The following is a 24,691-nucleotide window of genomic DNA, read 5'->3' on the forward strand; positions in this document are numbered from 1 at the left end:
TCCACCTTCAATACAAGTCTATTATAAGTTTTTTTTGCAACACTAAGGTGTTGTTTCTTAGTTTATGCCCCAAAAAACCAACAAACATAATGAAACACATAATAAAATGAACAAATAACAGAAAATGAATTGGGTTGCCTTTCAATAAGTGTCAATTTTTAACTTCTTTGACTAGACGTGAAGCATCAGTTCTCAATGTGGATGTAATTCAAATTTTCTTGCAATCGGTGACATTCCTCCAGGATTCATATAGCCATTGAGTACAACCATCTTCTTAATTTTCAACTCATTTTCACCTCATAAATTGCTTTCATCCTATGATACTTGTTCGTAACAATTTTGAATTTACCCCTACAATCAAATTCAGAAAATTTTTGCACAGAGGGATTAGTAGCATGAATGGCAAGCACAAAATGAGAGTTAACAGGATTTTTTATTTCATAAAAAATGTTAAAATGAGCTACTTCTCCATCAAATTCCATCGTCAAAGTACTCTCATTAACATCAATTTTTATACGAGATGTACTCAGAAAGGATCTCCCTAGTATAACCGGTGATGAATTAAGAGAGCGTTTGTCATTCATGTCAAGAATATAAAACTCCCTAGGAAACACTAATTCATTAACTTGGACCAGAATATCTTCAACTAACCCAACAGGATATGCATTTGTACGATCAGCTAATTGAATTATGATATCAGTTTCCTCTTGGGGATCACATTAATGGAACCTCCTAAATCTATCATGGCTTTTTTAATTTTAGTGTTTCCTATTCGACAGGAGATAGAAAACATACCTGATCTCCACACTTGGGTGGAAGATTCTTTTGTACTGCTGATACATTTTCCTCCATCACAATTCTTTCATCACCTCTCAATTTCTTCTTGTAGACGCACAATCTCTTCAAAAATTAGCATACTTTGGTACTTGCTTGATTGTGTCCAACAAAGGGACATTGATTGCCACCTTTTGAAACACTTCCAAAATCTCCCTCTCTTCATCTTGTTTCTTGAATTTCTCTAACTTGATAGGAAAGGAAGTCGGATTTGATTTAACTTTAATTACAAGATTGGAAGTTACCTCAGGAGTTGTTTTAATGAATCCCTCTTCCTCCTTCTCCTTTTCAATTTGATCTTCACTTTTGTCCTCCAGAACTATAGGTTTTGGCCCTTCAATTTTCTTTTCACTTATGAGGGTTATGGCACTCACGTTCTTTAGATTCACCTTAGGTTGAGAAGGTAGTTTTCCTAGTCCTTGAAACTTCAGGCTGTTCATCACAGAGGCAATTTGACTTACTAGTTTTTTAGATCTTGTATACTTGCATCTATCCTCTACTGATACTGCAAGATGTTTTGCTGAAGTTGCGCTATGTTAGCAACCAATGCCTTGACCATTTCCTCAAGAGATGTGTCTGTATTAGATGAAGAGGGTTGGGGTCTTGATGGGTGTTGTGGTTGTGTCTGTTAGGGATAGAATTTTGCTTATTTTCCCCATAGTTAAAATTTGGGTGGTGTCTCCAACCTGGATTATACGTGTTGGAGTAAGAATCGTATTGTCTATGGGGCACGGGCGTGTGTCCAACCATATTTACTTGTTCCATGCTATCATCTTGTAGCATTGGACACCCATCGGTAGGGTGGCTAACATCTTTGCAAATTTCATATTTCTTAACTTGTTGCACATTTTTCATTGCCATTTGACGAACCATAGAAGTTAACTCTGCCAACTGCTCTTGCATTGATAAAATGCCCACATTATTTACATGACGAGTTGAAGTATCCTCTCTTGTACCGAAATGTTGGGAGTTTTCAGCCATGCTCTCAATTAATTCCCAAACTTCCTAATGAATTTTGTTCACTAAAACACCTCCACTTGCAGTGTCAATGATACTCCTATCTCTGTAGAGCAGGCTTTCATAGAAGTATTGGATGAGGAGTTGTTCACTAATTTGATGTTGGGGGACAACTGGTGCACAATCTCTTGAACCTTTCCCAATATTCGTAGAGAGATTCCTCGGGACTTTACTTAATTCCACAAATCTCTTTTCGTAAACTTGCAGCCCGAGATGCAAGGAAGTATTTTTTCAAGAACTTTCTTTTCATGTCTGTCCGCATTGAGATACTCCCTGCTGGCAAGTAATATAGCAAATCCTTGGCACCTCCCTTTAATAAAAAAGGGAATGCCCGCATTTTGATTTGTTCCTAGTGACACCTGGTGGCTTCATACTTGTGCATGCCACTGTGAATTCATGCAGGTGCTTGTGGGGTTATTCACCTGGCAAGCCACGAAAATTGGGGAAGAGATGTATTAGTCTTGATTTCAATTCAAACGTTACATTTTCAGCAAAATCAGGAAAAGTAATGCACAAAAGCTGCTGGTTTAAATCCGAGACAGCCAACTTCCTCAAAGTTCGATTGTTATTTGTCATGATAACTTCCTTGTGCTCAGAATCACTTGAGTAGTCACTTGCAGATTCCAATAAATCCACGGCCAAATTAAGCCTTGGAGATGCAGTAAATGACTGCTCTCCTTTACATATTCAGGTTTCTTTTCGTAGCCTATGTGCTGTCTTTTCAAGCTCGGGATCAAAGATTAAATCACCTGTACGGGAACAACGAGTCATAAACTAGCAAAAATACCAGAAAATAAAATAAGAAAAGAAACAAATATTCTAATTCCAATTCCCCGGCAACGGCACCAAAAATTGATAGGTGTTGGGCCTGTACAATAATAAATTCCTACTCTCAAAGATGTAAACGAATTCAATGATAAGTAGGGTTGTTTCCGCAGGGATTAGGAGAAAAATTTGTTTCTTTCCAAGTGAAAATTAATCTAAGGAAATTTGGATAATTGAAAATAAAAATAAACAATCAATGCAAATTAAAAATAATTAAGCTAAAGCAAATTAAACTTAATTCAAGGATTAACGAGCTCTAGCCAAGGAAATTACTTCGGGAGTGGTTCAAACAACTAATCATTGATGCAAGAATTATTTCAATTTTTCACAAATAAACATGTTATAGTTGTCATACAAACGATAAATAACCAACTTTTTCTTAGTGTCTCGATAATTAAGGCACGCTCAGTAACTACTTCCCTAACCAAGAGATAACCCTAGGTATGCTCATAGGATTTAATTTGTTGATTGCATTAAAAATCAGAAAAGCCCTATTCTAATTAACAAACACACTAGCAGGGTTTATTTAAATTAGATCGTATGTCTCCCTAACATGGCTCCAATCATATTAGTTGTCAATAATTTAATATAATTAAATAATTACGGATTTAACTGCCCTAACTGATAATAGTTTGTTAGATTGAATTAAATATCAGAAGTCTTTGATATTCAAACAACTAACAACCATGAGAAATTAAACCAGAAGACATACAAATACTAATAAATAAAAGAAATTTATAAAACGATTAGATCTCACAGATATTGTTCCTTGGCTAGAAAAAGGGAATTAGTTACTCTCCATCGAGAGTAACCCCAGCAATTCCATTGAAAAGAGTCGCATAAGCCTTTTGAAAAATGAAGAAAACTAAAGAAAATAGAGGATGAAGAGAAAAGCCAAGCGGCTATTGTTTGACGCGAGACTAGTCACGATGGCTCACCAATTGTTTCTTGCTTACCGAAGTATTAATCATGCGGGATGCTAGCTTCCCTTATTCTCCCTTTTAGTTTCCTACTTTGTATCAACTACCAATAATGAAGACGTATTTCCTAATTAGAAAAGATACTACAAAAGATAATGTTTTACATTTCCCAATCCAATACTATAACTAATAAAGAAAATCAATGTCTTTCAAATCTTCACCCAAAAGCTGTCCGGACTTCGACTCGAACTTGAAAGTCCCCGTGCACAGAAAATTCTCGAGTTTACTAGACTTGAAAGATTCTAACCGTGCCACCACCAAATTAATTCTTAACATGCTAGAAAATCGCCCATGTTATCACTTTTTGCTCATTTCCTACAATTGGCGCCATTAACCAAGTATAAGTAGAATCCACCAATTAATACAATATTTGGCTAAAATCAAGGAAAAATAATCATGAATTGAATAGCAATTTTACACCCTATCATAAGCCATATAGCTCAGCAGATATGTGACTCATTCGGGATAGGCTATGATGGTTAATGTTGCTTGTCCAATGGATCCATTAGATTTGGCTTGTTTAGAGCGAATGAGAGTTATTCATCGTGTTAATGACCAATACTAGTTTGTACCTCCTGAGGAGATACAGCTTTGGTCTCGGCTTGGGTCACTCTACCTTCTTCTGTTACCATGGTTCAAAGTCGTGGTCGCGGTCATGGTCGCGGTCCGGAACGTTCCACATCGGTCTCGGCATACCGGTCGCGATCTCGGTGAGACGCAAATTTTAAAGTATTTAATATTTTCAAAATTATTAATAATATAAAAATAGTATGCTAAACAAAAATAATAAAAAATAGCAAAAGAATTGGCCGAGTCAATCCGTCACGGTGTAACTCGGCCGATTTCTCGTCTTGACTCGGGATAACTCGGAGTGACTCGTGTGACTCGGCCGAGTCAATCCGTTGCGGTGACGTCTCGGCCGATTTCTCGGCGAGTCAAGTATCTCGGTATCGTTTCGTCACGATATCGTATCGGTAGGGACCGAGACGGTGACGACTCGGCCGAGTCGTCTCGGTCTCGGCCGAGACTTCGAACCATGTCTGTTACCTTAAATGCTACTCCATCTATAGATAAGACAGGTCCTTCTACATCCGTGCCACCCTCACCATCTAATTGAGATACTCAGTTCCAGAGTTTGCGTGGGCAGATTTCGTAGCCAGATAGTCGAATTGCCAATATTGAGTTTCATAGTTCTAGGATGACATAGAACTTGGCGGCCTAATTTGCTTCTGTTGGCTTCACAAGGCCTTTTACCTCGCATCCTTAATCTTCATGTTCAGGAAAGTCCTCTTTACTTCTCTTTTACTCCTTATTTTTTACATTGGGGATAATATAATGTTCAGGTGTGGGAGAGGGGCATATTTATACTGACAATTTTTGTGGCAATTTTTAAAAATTTTAATTTCTAGTTTAGAATTTTTCATTTTTTTTTAGGTTTTCTTTGATGTATGAAAATGCGGTCAAAATGCAAATGATTAGTGCAATATTACTAGTATGAGAATTCTATTTTCTTGTAATTGATTTGAATGATGAATGTGCTAGATTTGATATAATTTTAACAAATTTGTGAGCTTTTGGGATTTATGGGCTTTATGTGGAGTGAGAGCTGTAGGAAAGGAGTTTCAAATCGATGAATTGGTTAACTGATGAACTTTACTATCATCTAACGGTTGGAATAGGAGATTAGTTTGTTAATTGTAATTCAATGGGCCAACATGAGACAACACATAAACGATCCACATTGGCAAATAGCAAATACAATAATTTAAAATCTCCGGGGCCTTTTAGGATAACAAAAGCAGGAAACCCATTTATTCCCAGTCTTGAAAGAGCATTTCCAGAAAAGGTTGAATGTGATGTTTCCAGCCGCTTTAACTATAATCTCAACTTTAACTGTGATGTTTCGAGCCCATCATATCTAATGAAGCTGAAGCAATGGAAAAGAGAAGCAAAATTCCTTATTCCAAGTATTAAGCATGTGCCAAGTGTCGACCCATGGGCAAGTCACTTATTAAGACGAGGAGTTACTACAGTAATTCACTCTATCTTTTTATTATACTTGAAGAATTTTTTGTGATGTGATATATATAAAATAAAAAATTAATTAAAAATATAAAAAAAAAAGGTTGCAAAACATATGCATGAGGCAAACAAAATAATATCTGTGAACATATTTGTATTCTAACTCTAACTCAGTGGCCACCACCTCTCCTGGTGGGATGGGAGGTCAGGGGTTCAACCCTTGTCTCCCACCAAATTGCCTGTCCTTCATGGGTAACTCGGTTAGTCTCAACAAACCTCCTTTAAGAGCTGGTGTTCAGAAACTTTTTTGCCTATTTTTCTTTAGTTTAGCATAATCAGCAATTTCCAAACATTCACTCAAAAGTTTTAGTAAGAAAATTGCCTTTCATGCACGAATAAGAAATTTTGCTTCATACAAGTCAAGCTCATAAAGAATTTTTCTTTTCTGTTTTTCTTCAAATTAGCATAATTTCTGTACATTTTCATGGGCTTTCCGGTGAATTGACTCTTTTAAGTTATAATATAGCTCCCTGTTGTTTGTAAGTTGTAGAATTTTTTTTTATGAAAATTGTCAAAACTAGCGTCCGCCAGCAAAACATGATAATTGCCACCATATAAATAAGCACGTTGAATAACAAAAACACCCTTGTGGTTTGAGAATGTTCAATTTACCTTCCTAAGGTTTAGAACCTTACAATAACTCTTCGTGGTTTACAAGTTTTATCAAATACTGATGGCTTTTTACCAATTAACAACTTTCACCATAGTCTTCTTTCAACAATCCAAAGTCTGTATTGATAACTTAGATCCCTAACTCCACCACTCCCTCAATTAGTTGACATATATTTCCAAAGACACAGGAAATATGTTTTGTATATTTCACTTCGGTACAACTACAAAATAGATCATTTATCTTCCCATGAACTATGTAATAATATTCAATTATGGAATTTAAAGTTTTTAACCTTTTTTCCCAAGTCAAGCACGACGAGCATGTATGAACTAGCAGAAGCCTGATTTATCTCCAAATCCACTACTTTCTCTTCTAGAAGATTTGGACCAACTGTGGACAACACTTTGGGTATTTTATCTTACATAAGGGTATAATGGGCAAATCAAGTTATACTTTTGCGTCAAAAATACTTTTAACAAAAAAAATGTAGCACCAGCCATGCGTTTCTTACAAATCTGGTTATGTTTTATGAAAACTATTGCAATTTAGAAATCTTACTAACCACGACAGATGAAATTGTTGGTTTTGAAACGACAAGAGGATAAATTTAACATTTCATAAACCATAGGGAATTTTTGATACTTAAACCATTTATCTATATGGGGGCAATTGTAATATTATGCTTGCCAACGTAAGTTTCGACAATTTCCATTGATATTTCAAAAACTTATAAAGTAGAGAGATAAAATTTTGGGTTTTTAAACTATAGGAAAGTATATTGAATATTTGCTAAACTACAGGGAACTTTTTAATATTTAACCCAAACATTACATATCGGTTATACACTAAAGTGTCGATCATAGCTAGGTTGGTCCAAAAACATGATTAATTTGTTAAAGGATCAAAGTTCAAAGTTTTAATGTGAATATGTTAACAAGTTATGTTTAATTTGCAGAGGAAGCATTAATCTAGTGACTACGGACATCAAGAATTAAAGATTTTGAATTCAAATCTCCTCTCCCTCCCCCACTTCTTAAATCCCACCCACGCCTATTAAAATTTAAAAATAAAGTAAAATTTTAGATACATATATATAATCTTGCTAGGAATAAATTAATTAATTATGTCAAATATAACACCATAGGGCGAAAATTTATCAAACACAAACACCATGGATTATTATTAGGGTCATGTTAAACTTAGAGTTTCATGACATGGATAGGATTCTAATACGACGACGGAACAATACACACGATTACTAGGACAACTTTGTTGCGTTTTAATATGCATGATTTAAAAATAAATAAATGAAAAAACACATGATTGATTGTATGCAATTCGTAATTGACCCTTTTTAATTTGGTAAATGTATTTCATTCGATATTGTTGAGCTCTCTTAGTAACTAGATTATTCGGCCTATACCAATATGAGCTGAAAAAATATTAAAAAAATAATTATTATTAACTTAAGACTAAACACAAAATTAATGATACTCCTGCATAACCAATAATTATAAACTAGTTCTATGTCTATGAAATAGACAGTGGTGAAAATTAAGTAAACAAGAATCCCATGCAGGAGTAAAATATTTCACAAATTTCTCATCATCAATGCCCGGCCGAATCCCCATCTTGACAAATAATCAACGCTTTTAAAATTTATCAGAGTTTCAGGAACATAATTGTTTTGTAATTCTCTTTCGGCTAATCTAAATGAAAGTGCAAGATATAGATTAACCCAAGCTTATTCAAATAGGCATTGTATATTGGATCTAAACTTTTTCCTGTATTTATTATTACTGTAATTATAAATTTCCTTCATTCAGAATGCCATATGATTCACATAACATTTGATCTATTGCTAATTCCAGCATTTCCAATCCACATCTTAAAAATTTTCAGTAATTCCTAGAATCAAACAGAGTAAAGACAAGCTAGAGCAACTGGAAATCAATAAACCTAATAGTTTTCACACATTCATAGACACAATAAGATTTTTTTTTTTTTTGAGAAATACGCACACACATATACATGTACATTTGATGAAATTTTTGCTAAAGTTCAAATTTGACTTGTGTTAAATTTGATTAATATTTATAAATATGTACATATACATGTAGAATTGAAGCTCATCAACTTTGGTACAGTAAAAAGCTTTTTTGAGGTTAATCTGATAAATGAAGGATCTGAACTTATATGCAATTTCAAACACAATAAAAATGAATAAACAAATTTCAAAAAGAGTTTTTAGTTTGATTACATTCTTTTGCAGCCCTATGCAAATGGTAGGTGAGCAAAGAAACGAGAAGAAAATGGACCTTTTCCAATGCAGCACAACCTTAACCCTATCGTCCTTTGTTTTCTCCAAGCAGTATCAAGGAAAGAGAAATGGTTAAACTACACCGCCCTCATTGAAAATGGAAACCGTTTGATTGTTTATTTTTGGGTAAATTGCATATACCCCCCTGCAATTTTGCATGATGGCAGATGACCCTTTAAATATAGTCACGTAACCGCCATGTGGTTTAACGTAAATGAAAAATGTACCGAATGCACCATTCGTTACAGCAATTCTACCAGACGTGCGTGTGTGATAGAATCAAAATATCCACTTAACATCCTTATAATTTGCATGAATATCACTTTAGCCTCAGGTGATTTTTTTATTTATGTACATAATCCCTTATGGTTATATGCAAAATGGTTAGGCAATTGTTCAATTTAATATCTAAGTAAAGGCATCACTGATATTTCAACTAATGACATTATATAAGTTATTCCGGAAAAATCCACTTTTCATCCCTAAATTTTGAGTTAAGGACACATTTTGTCCTCAAACTTTTAGACGCACCACATTTAGTACATGAATTAATTATTTTTTGCCACATTTAGTCCAAAAATGGTAAATTGCTTAATTTGGATAGAGAAAGTCACGTGATTAGCAGTGACCGTTAAGTAAAAATAATTTATCAATCAAAATTAATGGTCACGTCAGTCTTTTCCATCCAAGTTGAATGTTTTATCGTTTTTGGACTAAATATGACCCAAAATAATTAATTCATGTACTAAATATAGTGCATCTAAAAGTTTGGAGACGAAATATGTCCCTAACCGAAAGTTTAAGAATGAAAAGTGAATTTTTTTCCCTAAGTTATTCTCCATCAAGTTTCGGCTTTGCATTAAACCATAGGGAGTGAAGTGGATATTTTGACATGTTAAGGGAACCATGTGTAAGTGAAATCATAGAGGGTTATGTGGAATTTATCCTTTATTTCTCTATATGTAATTAAATGAAAGCAAGCCACCTGACATCAAAACCTGAAAATCAGCAACATAAAATGTTCCCATAGCATTTATCTACTGGCTTAGTTGGCAAATGTTGCTTCAGCAAAAATCCTGAAATGTTGTTTCAAGATAAACGTATGGTCCCTAACATCATGCACGAGCAATCACTATTCAAGTTAGATGGTATAGCCGTTCAAGCAGAGACAAAAGGAAGAAAGAAACAAGTGACACCAGTATACTAAGGGAAAAATGCATTTTTCATCCTCAAAGTTTGGGTTGTTGACCAATTTCATCGTCAAAGTTTCACCCAAAGCACATTTCATCATCAAAGTTCCGTAATTTTGGCTAATTAAGGACAATTGACGGGAATTGGCAAATTTATCGTTAGAACTAACGGTTTTACCGCACAAAAAATGGGTAAAATCGAATGGAGCCATTTTTTAACGGAACAATAATTTGCAACGGACGAAAAGCTCCATTCTTCTCCTTCTTCTCTCTGCCTTTTTGCAACCCCAAAATTTTTTTGCCAATCTCTGGATCTTTAAACCTTTCATCCTCAGAGCATCTGCCAGTGGTTCTGAAGTCTCATTTTTGCCTAATAAGGAGCAAAAGTTCTGAAATTTCCAGTGGTTCATCAACTCCATTCTGCAACTGTGGGTTGAGAACAAAAATGAAGTCTCCAATTGCTCTTTACAAGGAATCTTCTTCCCGGATTCTCACCGCGCCAACAGGTGCTCATTTTTGTTCTCAATCCACAGTTGCAGAATGGAGTTGATGAACCACTGGAGACTTCAGAACTTCTGCTCCTTATTTGGCAAAAATGAGACTTTAAAACCACTAGCATATGCTCTAAGGATGAAAGGTTTAAAGATTCAGAGATTGGTAAAAAAATTTTGGGGTTGCAGAAAGGCAGAGGGAAGAAGGAGAAGAATGGAGCTTTTCGTCCGTTGCAAATTATTGTTCCGTTAAAAATGGCTCCATTCGATTTTACCCATTTTTTGTTGGGTAAAACCGTTGGTTCTAACGATAAATTTGCCAATTCCCGTCAATTGTCCTTAATTAGCCAAAATTACGGAACTTTGAGGATGAAATGTGCTTTGGGTGAAACTTTGAGGATGAAATTGGTCAACAACTCAAACTTTGAGGATGAAAAGTGCATTTTTCCCGTATACTAAAAATAGTTCAGTAACCCGAAACGGGATCACACTGTAAGCAATAACATGATCAAAAGTACTTCTCAAAATATCCATTCTCAAAATACAGCAATGTAAGCTAGAATAAATCAAAGCCAGACTCCTCAAAAAAGGGAAGCTTACAAAATCTTTCAAACGTGTATTCATATTATGGGGGAAGGCCTCTTCCAATGTCCCTCAAAATATAAAATCTTCAAGTTTCCGCCATAAAATAATAAAGTTTTATTCCCATTCCTAGATGAATAATATATCTTGAAGACCCTTCGGAGGAAAACAGGCAATAAGAACCCAAACAAACTGAAGCAGCAAAAGACCATATTAACGACAGCAAGGCCTCTTCCAATGTACAATCTTCTAGAATTGCCACCAGGCTTGTAAAATTCACTCCACAACAGTAAAGATCCTCCTGGAATTGTAGAAAACAGGGGTAAATACAAAAACCGGGAAGGAAACCCACAGTAGAAAGCCACTCCTAAGAAAATCTGAATAGCAAGAAGAAAGACATGAGATGCAGCAGAACTGAGTCCCTAAACTGATTATTCCAGAAAAAAGCACAAAGAGATTTTAAAGCCTGTGTTTTCCCAAAAAAATTCTGAGATTGGATTTGAGGGGAAAGTGTTGGAAAGGCAAATTTTGATAAAAAGTGGATACAGACTAAAGACTACAAAAGCTGAATCTTCAACACTAACCAGGCTAGTAGCGGTGAGAAAAATCAGCCTTGAAAGTGCATTTCGCTGCCAAAATTGAGGAAAACCCTTTTAGATTGAGGCTTTTTCTCGTCCAAGCCGAACTCCTTGATGTAAGATCATTCAGATTCCCTTTTTCCAACATCTGCTGAGACTTTTACTTTCTCGACCTTGAGAGGTTTACTCTCTTTTCCACACAGCCAACTAGAAACAGATATTTGTCTATTAGTTCTGTGAGCAAATGCCCAAGTTTTGGCCTAAAGAGACAAATTTTGGCAACTGGAAAAAATTCGGCTCAAACAAAAGTTGTGTTTAAAGCTGTCTTTAATGCATTCAGTGCAATTCTTCTCTTTTGGTCACATTAATTCTTTCTAAGAGGTCATCGAAAAGGTTTACTGACAATTAACAGGATCAAAACCACTTAAGAACTGTACTGTGAAAGCAAACCTAGACTGAAAATGATAACTTCAAGACCTTAATTTATGAAGTAATGATTCAAGAGTAAAATAATCATGATTTTTTAAGAGGTGATAGAAGAAGTCTCAAAAAGCACAGAATCCAGAAAAATTGGTAACAAAGAAAGTATACAAAGCCTAACACATAAAAAGTCATAACAAAAGAATAGATTTACTCGGTAGTAATTAGAATAACATGCCAAAGTTTTACCTGAAAGAACCGTGGTGATCAAAAGTCCAAGTCTGACCGATCAACAATGACCTTCAGCTCATTCCCCATGTCAAGTTGTTCCTGCTGGAGCTGTCTCACAGACTCCACAAGAGAGCTTGTGCAAAATTGCACCTCAATCATCTCCAGAGTAGAACTGTCACCGAAACCAGAGGGGACCTCCTTGAGCTCCCTGCAACTTCGTAAAATTAGGTGTACAAGCTGCGGCAGGTGGTCACTACAGGCATTCCATTCAGCAATGTTTAGGCTGTCGAGCTTCAAAAATTTCAGTTTAAGGAACTCTCCTTCTTTCATCTCCCACACTTTCCCCTCAAAAGCTTTAGAGAGTAATTTAAGAACCTCAAGGTTTGGTAATCTCCCAATCTCCGAAATACAATCCCATGGCAGGCGAAACTTTGACACAGTTAACTTCCTGAGATTCAATGGGAAGTCAAAGTTACATGAAAGAGCAATCCTGCCTGAGTACAGTACATTGAGGGACTCAAGCTCTGTTAGAAAATTCAGTATTGGAAACTGATTACACTTTCCTGTATCATCAGGTAATTCAGAAAATAGACATCTCATTTTCCGAAGTTTGAGCAACCTCCTCATGATATTCTCTGCACCTTTATCACAAAAGAGATATGGAGAGGAAAGACTGACCAGATTAAGTATTGGGGTAAAAACAGTGCTTTCACCATCTTCCAAGGTGATGACAGCATAATTCTTGATATGGAGATGTCTCAACTTTTCCATGCTCCAAATAGCATAAGGTAGTGATACTTTACCTTTCAATCCCTTCACAAGCAAGGTTTCAAGATTGCGGAGATAGTTTATTGATGCTGGAATACTATCTATATCGCCACAAAGAGCTAAAAATCTCAGACCAACCAATACTAGGACTCCTGTGGGGAAAGAATTTCCCATATTGATGCATTCCAAATCCAGCACTCTAAGAAGTTTAAAGTTGTCAAAAATGAAGGAGATGTCATAGGGACATCTTGGATACATATCACTGGTGGCAGAGTACAGCAGAGTGCGGACAAATGGCCCAGAAGGTCTTGACATGGTGAAATGATTTCTCTTGGAACAAATAGACAGCCGACGTGTTTGGTATTTGATGGAGTTTTTGGGGTAAATGTAATTGGGATCAACGCCATAGTCTATATCCTCATGAGAAGAATCAAAAAGTTCATCATACCCATTTTGGAACTGCAGAAGGTTCTCTTCTTCAGACTTTCGGATGCATAATGTACGCAACATGTCATGGACACGACATGTTTTCATTCCTCCGCGTGATCTTCTTTTGGAAGGCATTACTAGGCTTCTTCCAATCAGATTCCTCAAGTAACCCTCCGCAATATCTTCCATGCTTTCTACCCCTGAATCTGTTATAAATCCTTCTGCTCTCCATAACCATGCCAACTTCCTAACTGGAATGTCTTTGTCCTCCAAAAACACTGCAATATAAAGAAAGCAAGGTTTCAAATAGTTGGGTAGATACCTGTAGCTGAGCTCTAAAATGTCCATGCACCTCGTTTCAGGATCATCGGCAATCTGTGAGCATATGCTTTCTGAAACTTGTTTCCACCTGTCAGGTATCATGTCAGTCTTTTCAAGGAGACCAGCTATTGCAACAACTGCAAGAGGGAGTCCTTTACAACTTTCAGCAATTTGCTTTCCAACTACCATCAGTTCACTGGGGCACTCTTTTGTGTCGAACAACTTCTTTTGTAACAGCTCCCAACTTTCGTCATCAGATAGTAGCCGAAGAGGATGAGGAGTACTATCTACTTGAACTTTTGCAGCCACATCAGAGTGACGGGTCGTGATCAGTATTCTGCTTCCATTGTTGTCATTCGGGAATGGTCTTTTGAAATCATACCATGCCTCAATGCTCCAGATATCGTCCATCACAACGACATACCTATTTCTTTTCAAGCATTGATACAACTTCATCTCTAGATCTTCATCAGTCATTTCGAGCACGTCATCTGTGAGTTCCACAATGTCGCCTAAAATTTGAAGAAGCAATTCTCTCTTCTGATATGTTTGGGAGATACAACACCATGCTCGAACGTGGAAGTGACAGGTAACTGAAGGATCGTTGTACACCCTCCTGGCTAAAGTTGTCTTGCCGAGTCCAGCCATCCCAACAACTGAGAAAACACCTAGTTTTCCTGATCCTGCTATAAGTCTATCAATGACCAGTTTTTTTTCATCAGCAAGATCAATAACAACTTCATCAATGTTGGGAATTTCTGCTTGTGATGATACCATTGTTGAATCGGTGGGAACATTATGAATCTTGATGCCATGTGCATTCTTACAAGTTTTTCTTGCCTGAAGCTTAATAAGTTTGAGATCTTCCACGAGATCAGAAAGCCATAATGGATGATACCATCTCAAAGAATCTCCAGCCACAAATGAATCAATGAGATATTCTGCCTCGAGTGTTACTTGTACAATGCTCGAAGCAACACTCTTCAAATCCTGATGCTTATCATACTGCTCTTCAATGTTCGTGAGGAATGATCTCAAGAACTTTATCTCTCTGTGAACGACATGAAATTTATGTTTCACGGAAAGAACAGAGCCGGCTTTAGACTTGAGCTGCTCCAAGAGATCTACTAAAAAGAAATCAATGCTGCCAAGTCCTTCCATCTTGGGAAAATTAGATCTTAATGACCGTCTGTGAGGTAGGTAAATTTCTTTGATCTCTGCATTGACAACCTTCATCTTGTCAACTAACTCAGGAAGCAAATGACTGAATTTCCTCATTGTTTCTTCCGTAATTTCATTTTCAAGAAGAGAGTAATAGAAACAAGCTGCTTCCCTTGCTACTGACTCTACTTGTGTCAAGATCGATTTCTCATTCTCCTCTAGCGGACCCATCAAATAAGTTCTGCTGACTACCAGCCAATGACCAAGGCTGTTAATTTGGCGCTTCACATTGTCTGTCAGACTTGGGTGTCTACTAAGAAGCTCTTCAAAAAGTACCTCTGTCTTCAAAAGTTTAATCTTCTCTAGCAACTTAAGTAACTCATCTGTGAACTTGTCTTCAGTGATGGACTTGGCAAGAAATGATCGATAAACAGAGCCAGCCTCCCCAGCCACAGGTCTGATATGCAACCAAATCAACTTAGGAACTTTAGTTTTCGCCACAGGTGCATTTCTCTGGTAATCTCGAAAATACTTCAGTTCATTGTGGAAAGAATCAATTTGACGCTCAAGGAACTTTAAACTGCCTCTTTGGTTTAGCAGTTGGATCAGGAAGACCTCTACCCTTAGAAGCTCCATCTTTTCTACCAATCTAAAAAATGCAGGATCGGTGTCCCATGTTTCGTCTCTATCATGAACTGAATAACCGAAAGATCCAAGCTCTATAATGGTTGCTTTAATCTCCATTAAAGTCAACTTCACATCATCCCCCCTGTAGAGATCTGACACATAAATGGAGCGGGCAAAGAATACCAGATCTTTGAGCCTTTCCCCGAAGGTTTGAAGTCGAGAACACTCCTTAGGAATGAGAAAACCAACAAATTTTCTTGCCAGATACACATATGCATATGGCTCAGAGTGGCATGAGCAATGATCGCTGGTTAATTTGATACACAGCTCCGTAACTTGTGGAGTATTTGGCTTGAACGCCTTTAGCAGATCAGAAAGCATGATGATCATCTCCTGTTTCTTGTCTTCATGCATTCGATGAATCCAGCACAAATAAGAAAAATGCGCTGTGCGGACAAGTGCACCTCCAAAATGAGTCCGAAGTTTTATTTGTAGATTAGGACAAGAATATCTCATCTTTTCAACATAAGTACCGAGACACTCTAGCATAACATACATGGTACCAAATTGTGGGCAGATATGGCTGAGCAAGTCAATTTGGCGCCAAACAATAATTCGTAGACAGTTAAAGAAGTTATACCAGTTGTCATAATTGCTTAAAAAATCGTGGGATTTCAATGAGTAGTTAGATGCAACATACTCATAAGCTGCTTCCACTTGTGGGCTCGAACACATATGCTTCAGTTCTAACTTAGAAACTGCAACTACAATAACCTCTTCTCGAGCAGCAATTCTTACATCATTCATTGCCTTCTTAAATGCAACTTCAAGATCCCGAACTACAGACCCCAACCCCTGACCAGCACCACGCTGCTTATCAGCATCATCCCAATTCGCCACCAACATCCGAAACATTCTCATCAGCCCTGCTTCAATTTCAAGGATGCGAATTTGATCTGCAGCATCTCTATCCCTATCATAATAACGCTGTTCCAATTCGTACAACTCCTCCCATAGAGAATCAAAAACATTTCGATTCACACTCTGAACAGCTTTTTGGATCGTGCTCTTAACAAGTTTTCCAAAGAACTCCATGGAAAAAGATCCTGAAATACAAGTACAAATGGTATTCTAAACTTCTTGTTTTAGTTTTGAAGAATGAAAATGAACGGCAAACAGAGGAGCTTTGCTGAGAAATGGAATGCTTGAATGAGTCGTTGATTGAGAACTTTTTTTTTTTTTTTTTTGGTTAGTGGATTAAAGCATATACATTCGTACATCTACATCAACGTCTGCATTATTAAATTACAAATGGTTGTAGCGGTAGATGAAAAATAACAATTGTCTGACAACTGTAACCAGTTTGTTCATACATTTTCCTGGCTTTTGTGCAACTAGCGACGGAATTTAGTATTGCAAACAAAGGACGCGGGGGCTGGAGCGGTTGTCAGAACAATCGCTCCGGAAGGTGTAACACCATTTGTACATGGTGTAACATCATTTGTACAAGGTGTAACAATAGAACAACAGCGAGTAACAATAGAACAACATTTTTGTGGGTCCCACACGACATGAAAATCGAATTACAAGACGTGATTTCAGCCGCATAAATTTTTGAGACCTCATCCAGGCCGTGAACTGCCTGGGACGTCCGCAAATAATAGGATTGGCAGTTCTGTCCCGGACAGGAGCACGGAAATGGTCAAACTTTATCGGGTTTGTAGATCAATTAGTATGTTAGGATCAAACCTTATCTTGTTTGTGTATTCTTGATATCTCAATTAGTTTATGACGCACCTTCTAGAATGATGTTGTGTCGTAGCATTACCATGCTGTATCAACTATCATGGTAACCTGGTTAACCATTCATGCACTTAAGCAAATTTACTATAAATAAATCTCGCGCAAATGTACAGGGAATCTCATTTTACTGGACACTTCTTAACCACTTAAAAGATATTCAGCTCCACTGTGGAGCTCCGTTGCCAAACCTCACTCTTCAAATTTTGGCACGTGCGCCATGTGAGATTATTTAAATCAAGTCCCATGACATGGCATGTCACACGTGTCATGATATGAAAAGTGAGCCTTGATAAAGGGATTTGTAGTAGGATTAAGTATCGAAAGTACTTCTTAATGGATACATTTAATCGTAGATATGATATAATTATTGCAATTCATGTATTTAGACCCTTTTCTCAAATTAACTACAATTTTTAAAGAAAAATTAACATTAAGGCCCCTCTTAGCGGGTACCTAATCCAAAAGCCAAACTATAGACAAAAATAACTTTAAGCCTCAGTTTCCTTTTTTTTTTTTTTGTCTTGAAAAAGTAATTAATAACTAATAGACTCATCCCAAGTCTACCTATTTTACAGCGTTACCTCTCTCGTTTTAATCCTGTAGGATGAAACATGAAAGTTGAGGCTAAAATGCATTAAATTTTTTTACCAAAAAAAAAATCAAGCTATAGTATTGCATTTGAAATTTCTATTACTATAACTTAATGATAGTATGCGACATGAAGAATTGATCAGGTACACTAAATTAGATCCACCATTATAGGAATTAGTTTAAATACTATCTACTGTTTGTCATGAATATACAGTAAATTTTCTATGTTAGATCTAGGTTGATCCAAAAATATGATCGATTTTTAAATGAATAATTTGAATATGTTAGCAGGTCAAAATAAATTATTATAACAAGTTGTGCAGGTTAAAATTTCCTCAAGGTTAAATATGTCAATATAACACCATATATAGAATACGAGTAGAACAAATGACTTGGGATATAAATAGATCAATGACAGCATCATATGATTATTTCTTAGGTCATGTAAAGGTTAGAGTTTCATCATATGGACATGCTTATAATATGGCATAATAATACACGACATGATTAATGTAATTGTGTTGTATCTTAATATAAACGACGTGATTATATCCAATTCCTAATTGTACCTTTTAATTTGGTAAATTTATTGGGGGGAAACTTTGAATTATGATGGTAATCAGGATTTTTTTCTAAAAAAAAAAAGATGGTAATCAGATGTTTTCATATTCGTAATAGTGGTACAAGTTTAGACAAATTCGTACTTGGAGAATTGGATCCTGTTCACAACAATATAAGGATTTTTAAAATTTTGTGAATTTATCAGCAGTCCATGTCCAGCTGTAATATAAATGACACCTGTTACTTCAAAGGGGCTGTGTCTGCGGGATCATTGACTTTTTTTTTAAAAAAAAAAGAGAGTAAAATATCATAATTTTTATTAGAATCTGCACTAATGATAAAAATTACATCATCAATTATAGATATCAAAAAACAAATCTAAGAAGAATGGACACTACAATCCGAAGAAGAAATAAAAATAAAAATAAATTAATTGTAATCCCGAAAACATATGTGATTGATTTTAATTGCTAAACCTATTGATTAATTGCTTCAAATCCAAATATTATGATGAGAAATATCGAATAGACTTGAGATATTCTAGATTCAACAATCAAAACCTAAAATACTCAAATCTAATAATAAAAAGAATGATAAAACTATCTAAAATTCTTGTTAGAAATCTTAAAAGAGAAGAAAATCCTCACTAAAAACGTCTCAGATATGAGAAAATTCATATCAGGCATCGAAAAGAAACTTTTATTAGAAAACTTTAAGAGACAGTAAGAAAGACTTTATTCACACATACAAAAAGAAACTAGAGATAGGTTCCACTCATGTGGAAAGATGAGAAAATTTTGATTTTTCTCCCGTGAGAGAATTGGAGGAAATTTTGGTTAGAAGAAAAAAGGTTTTTCTGGAAGAAAAAAGGATTTTTTGTTCCAAAGGAGCACTGAGCCCTGGGGCCAATGCTGATTGAGATATGTTATAGAGCAAAATGAAGCATTAAGCTCAAACCCGCGATGTCATGTTCATCAGGTGTGTCGACTTACCGGTACCTGAGCCACTAGCAAATAGTGCTTCGCTTGCCAATTGGCACATAAATGTTATAAAGAGACCTAGATCAATTTAATTTTTTTAAAACATCTTATCTTTTTCTTTTTAATCTTCTAATTTCTTCAGAAAACTACACTTATGTATATTATCGATAGTAAATTAATGTACTTAAATAAATTTTTACGCTATTTTCAATCAAATTGACAACTAAATTATTCTTTCTTTGGGATAATTTTCCCTTACTACAAGCACCATGCAAAAATTTGACTACATAGCAGTATTTATCTTTGGAATGTATTAGTATGTTAAAGAAAAACAGTTTTTCTAATGTGATATTACTTGTAATTTTTAAAATTTATATTTCCTAATTTTATTTTATGGCAGTAAATTTATTTTAAAAAAGTGCACTTAGTACTAATATTTTTCTTTCATACTTCTGAATGAAATTTCAATTTTGTGCCAATGATGGGTTGCAAATTATTTTTCACAAATTAGTCACATTTGAAATTGAAACTACATGTTGGGTTTGTATGGTCTAGCCCATTTGTGGGCCAAACCACAAAACAAAGCCTTTAGATTTCCAAGTCAAAAATGACTTCAGATTTAGTCATCGACGCAACTTGATGAGTACTAGTGGCGTAGGTTTCTTTCTTGCAAAAGAGAGAGAAAAAGCTCAGCCGCAAGACTAATCGACTGAGGAAAGGAAAAAAAAAAAGGCGCAACCATCACTCTTATTGGTTTTTGAGAAAAACTGTAATGAAGTCAGTAGTCAAAGAGAAGAAGGCGTGATAAGTAGATAAAGGAAGGCGTGAAGTAGCAGAAGGAAGTCCAATAAAAGGCGCGACTATCAGTTAGCATTGCATAGAAGAGGAAAGGCGCGGACCAGGGAAAGGAAAAGCGCGGGAACAAAGGGAGAAGGCGTGTCCAAGAACCCACGCTTTTCCTGGATTCATGCTGTTCTTGTGCGGGAAGAGGATAAACAAACTGGAAGCTTCACTTTACACGTGTCTATCATTCATTCGTTACTTAAAGAAGTTAGTTAGGGTAGTTTACTATAAAATGTCACGATCCTGTAATAGTTAGTCATTCATTCTGTCAAGATTTGTTTCTGCAATCACAGAGGAAATATTCCCTCTGATTCTCTGTATCTAGTCTTCCTGCATTCTTTTTCACCTTCTCCTCTTTCCTGCCAAATCCAATTCTGTAATCTGATTTGAAGTTCATCAATTAATAGAAGAGCTGATCTTATTTCGATTCCATTTTGTGTCAATTTAAGTTTTCTTACTCCAGAACATCCATTCCTAATTACATTATAGGCTCTGTACCACAACAAAAACGAAGAAAGAGAAAAGAGTAAAGAAATCAAAGAGAGAAACTTCAAAATCTTGATTAGAAGATGATTCGAATTCCGATTGAAAAGAAATTTTATCCACGTGATACTTTCGTCAAACTCTACTCATTTATTAGTTCAGATTTTGAATTTTTTCTTGTTTGGTAACAACTTTACAAACCCACTTTTTTGACAGTTGTAGTTTTTTAGAGTGATTTTATAGTAATTTCGCTTGATTAATATTAGTGATATTATTGTCATCCAAATATTTCAAGTGGATATTTGCATTGCCATTATTTTGATAGTGAAGATTTTGACTGGATTAGATTCCGTGGTTTTTCTCAATTTGAAATTTTCACGTAAAAAAATCTTGGTGTCCTATATTTTTTATTTTTTTTGCATTTTATTATTACTGTTGGCATTGTTGGTTAGTGATTTGATTTATTTTATTTTAACTAGTACTTAGAAAAATAGTAATTTGTCCTGAATTAATTTTAATATTGTTGTATGCACCGGTACCTCTTTTCCACAAAGTAATATCAAAGCAGTCAGATTGGGCTGCTCAATTGTACTGGTTAAAATGGAGGATTAGGATAGTGGTTGTATGATTAAATTAAATGCAACTAATTATTCGACTTGAAAGTCTAGAATGGAAGACTATTTGTACGGTAAAGATTTGTTCGATTTTGTTCTAAGGGACGTGGTTAAACCAAGTGACATGAGTCATCATTCTTGGCAATTTTTTGTCATTATTAAACCAAGTGTGAATTTCTGACAAATTTTTTACAGTAATGAGCATGTCATTAACATAAAATAGCAAATAAATGAAAGAACCATCCTTTAACTTCTGGAAGTAAACACAACCATCATACATGCTCATTGAATAATCACGACCGACATAAAGATATCAAATCTCTTATACCACTGTCTTGGAGACTCTTTCAATTCGTATAAGGATTTCTTCAACAAACAACTATGGTCTTCCTTTTCTTCAATTTCAAATCTCTGAGGTTGCTTAATATAAATTTTTTCTTCCAATTCACCACGCAGGAAAGTTGTTCAAACTACTCCAATTCCAAATCATACATGGCAACTAAAGTAAGCAAAACACAAATAGAGCTATATTTAACAAAAGGTGAAAATATATCATTAAAATCAATACTTTGTATCTGACTATAGTCCTTTGCAACCAACCGTACTTTATATCTTGCATCTTCAACTCTTGGAATGCCTTTTTTCTTCTTGAAAATCTATTTGTATCCAACAATTTTCTTATCTAAAGATGGCTTTGCAAGAACCCAAGTTCTATTTCGATAGAGAAACTCAATTTCTTCATTCATTGCAATCAACCACTTAGTAGAATAATCATCGCAAGAAACAGCCCCTGAATAGGTAGTTGACTCACCAACTATATTAGTTTCTTCTGCAACAAATAAAACATATGCAACCAAATTTCATATCTTTGTAGTGGTCGAATATCTCTCCATGGTCTATCTTTAGCAATGAAATATTCTTCCTCTTCTAAATTATTTTCATCAATAGATTCAGATGCATCTATAGGTACTTGTTGAATAGAATGACCATAACTACCAATCTTAAGCTATACTTGCTTCTACATACTATCATCTGTATGACAAGAATTAGAAGACTCCTTCTTGGAAAATAACATAAAAAATTTATCAAAAGTAACATTTCTACTGATTATAAATTTTAAATTTTGAGAATTTGGGATCAGAACATAATCTATACCCTTTTACCCCAGAAGCATACCCAAGGAAAATACACTTTTTAACTCGGCGTTCTAATTTTTCATCATTTAAATGCATGAATGTTGGACACCTAAAAATTTTTAAATTAGCAGGAGTACCTAACCAAATTTCCTTAGAAGTTTTGAAATCAAGAGTTGTAGAAGGAGTACAATTGACAATATAACAAACCATAGAGATCGTCTCTGCCCACAAGTCCTTTGTCAACCTTACATTAGAGATCATTCTAAAAGTGATCTGTTCATATGTTTAACCACATCATTTTGTTGAGACGTCATCCTGACAATGTGATTTCGAATAATTTCTTCATTCTTGAAAAAAGCATCAAATTCTATTTCACAAAATTCCATGCCATTATCTATTTTAAGCCGCTCGATCTGTCTACCTATCTGTTTCTCAGTCAAAACTTTTTATTAGTTGAAAGTGAGATAAATATTATTCTTATATTTAAGAAAATAAATTCAAACTTTTCTTGAATAATCATCAATGAAAGTCAACATATACCTGGCACTACCTTTAGAGGGAACACGAGATAGCCCACATATCTGAATTAATATAATCAAGAGTACCTTTCATCTTATGAATTGCTAGTGAATTGAAACTAACTTTTTTCTACTTTTCAAAGACACAGTGTTCATAGAATTTCAATGACCCAATACTCTAACCGCAAAGAAATCCCCTTTTGCTCAGTATGCTCAAACTTTTCTCGTTCATATGTCTCAAATATATATGATATAATTTGATGATGTCAGAAACAGATAAAGATGATAATGACGAAACTGTAACCGAATCTGTGATAGTAGATCCCTATAAAACATATAAAGCACTAAATTTGCAAGCTTTCGTTATAGCGAGAGCACTTTTAGAAACCTTCATAATGTCATTTTTACCTGTGTATTTGCACCCAAGAGCTTCCAAGGTGTTCAAAAAGATGAGATTCTTTTTTAAATTAGAAACATGTCCAACATTAGTGAGCATCTTCACAACACCATCATGCATTTTAATTCGGACTGTTCCCTTGCCAACAACATCACAAATGATATTATAGCTCATCAAAACAATTTCACCATTACAAAATTTATAAGCAAAAAATAAATTTTTATTGGGACACATATAATAAGAGTATCTCGAATATAAAATCTATTCATTTTTAGACCTTGTCCTATCATCAGTTATAAAGAAAATATTTCCTTCATTCTTATCAGTTGCAACATAAGTTTCGACAGTTTCAATATTTTACTCATTAGCTTTTCCTTTTTCTAACTTTTTTCAAGAGTACCTTTCAACTTATGAATTGCTAGTGAATTGAAACTAACCTTTTCTACTTTTCAAACATAGTGTTCACAGAATTTCAGTGATGCAATACTCTGACCGCAAAAAAGTCTTCTTTTTCTCAGTATGCTCAAACCTTTATCATTCATATGTCCTCAATACATATGTCATAATTTGGTGATGTCAGAATCAAATAAAGATGATGATGATGAAACTGCAATCGAACATGTGATAGTTAATCCCTGCAAAACATATAAAGCACTAAGCTTATAAATTTTTGTTATAAAGAGAGTACCTTTAGAAACCTTCATAATGCCATTTTGAGATGTGTATTTGCACCCAAGAGCCTCCAAAGGGTCCAAAGAGATGAGATTCTTTTTTAAATCAGAAACATGTCCAACATTAGTGAGCATCTTCACAACACCATCATGCATTTTAATTTGGACTGTGCCTTTACCAACAATGTAACAAATAACATTATTGCCCACAAAACAATTTCACTATTACAAAATTCATAAGTAAAAAATAAATTTCTATTCGGATATACGTTATAAGAGCACATCAAATCCAAAATCCATTCATTTTTAGATCTTGCCCTGTCATCGGTCACAAAGAAAATATTTTCTTCATTTTCATCAATTGCAATATAAGATTCAGTAGTTTCAAGTTTTCTTCATTCTCATCAATTGCAATATAAGATTCAGCAGTTTCAAGTATTTTTCTCATTAGATTTTCCCTTTTCTAAATTTTTTCAAGAGTAACTCTCATCTTATAAATTGCTAGTAAACTGAAACTTATTTTTTCTACTTTTCAAAGACATGGTGTTCACACAATTTCAATGACTCAATACTCTGACCACAAAGAAGTTTCCTTTTGCTTAGTATGGCTAAGCCTTTATCATTC

The 24,691-nt window shown here is 35.1% G+C and overlaps 2 protein-coding genes across 2 annotated transcripts; both read right to left on the bottom strand.

Moving 5' to 3' along the window:
* Positions 1-281: 281 nt before the first annotated feature.
* On the bottom strand, positions 282-1,815 carry LOC113751942. Its single transcript, XM_027296087.1, has 4 exons — positions 1,521-1,815; positions 1,080-1,339; positions 796-900; positions 282-704 (listed from the first exon to the last, which is right to left on the bottom strand). The coding sequence occupies exons 1-4, from the start codon at positions 1,813-1,815 to the stop codon at positions 282-284; spliced, it is 1,083 nt and encodes a 360-aa protein (XP_027151888.1).
* Positions 1,816-12,199: 10,384 nt separating this feature from the next.
* Positions 12,200-16,564, bottom strand: LOC113751943 (putative late blight resistance protein homolog R1A-4). The gene has a single exon (XM_027296088.1). It carries the CDS (start codon positions 16,562-16,564, stop codon positions 12,200-12,202), a length of 4,365 nt encoding a protein of 1,454 aa, XP_027151889.1.
* Positions 16,565-24,691: the final 8,127 nt, after the last annotated feature.

The sequence above is a fragment of the Coffea eugenioides genome, chromosome 11 (genome assembly GCF_003713205.1).
Source record: "Coffea eugenioides isolate CCC68of chromosome 11, Ceug_1.0, whole genome shotgun sequence".
NCBI classification, from domain to species: domain Eukaryota; kingdom Viridiplantae; phylum Streptophyta; class Magnoliopsida; order Gentianales; family Rubiaceae; genus Coffea; species Coffea eugenioides.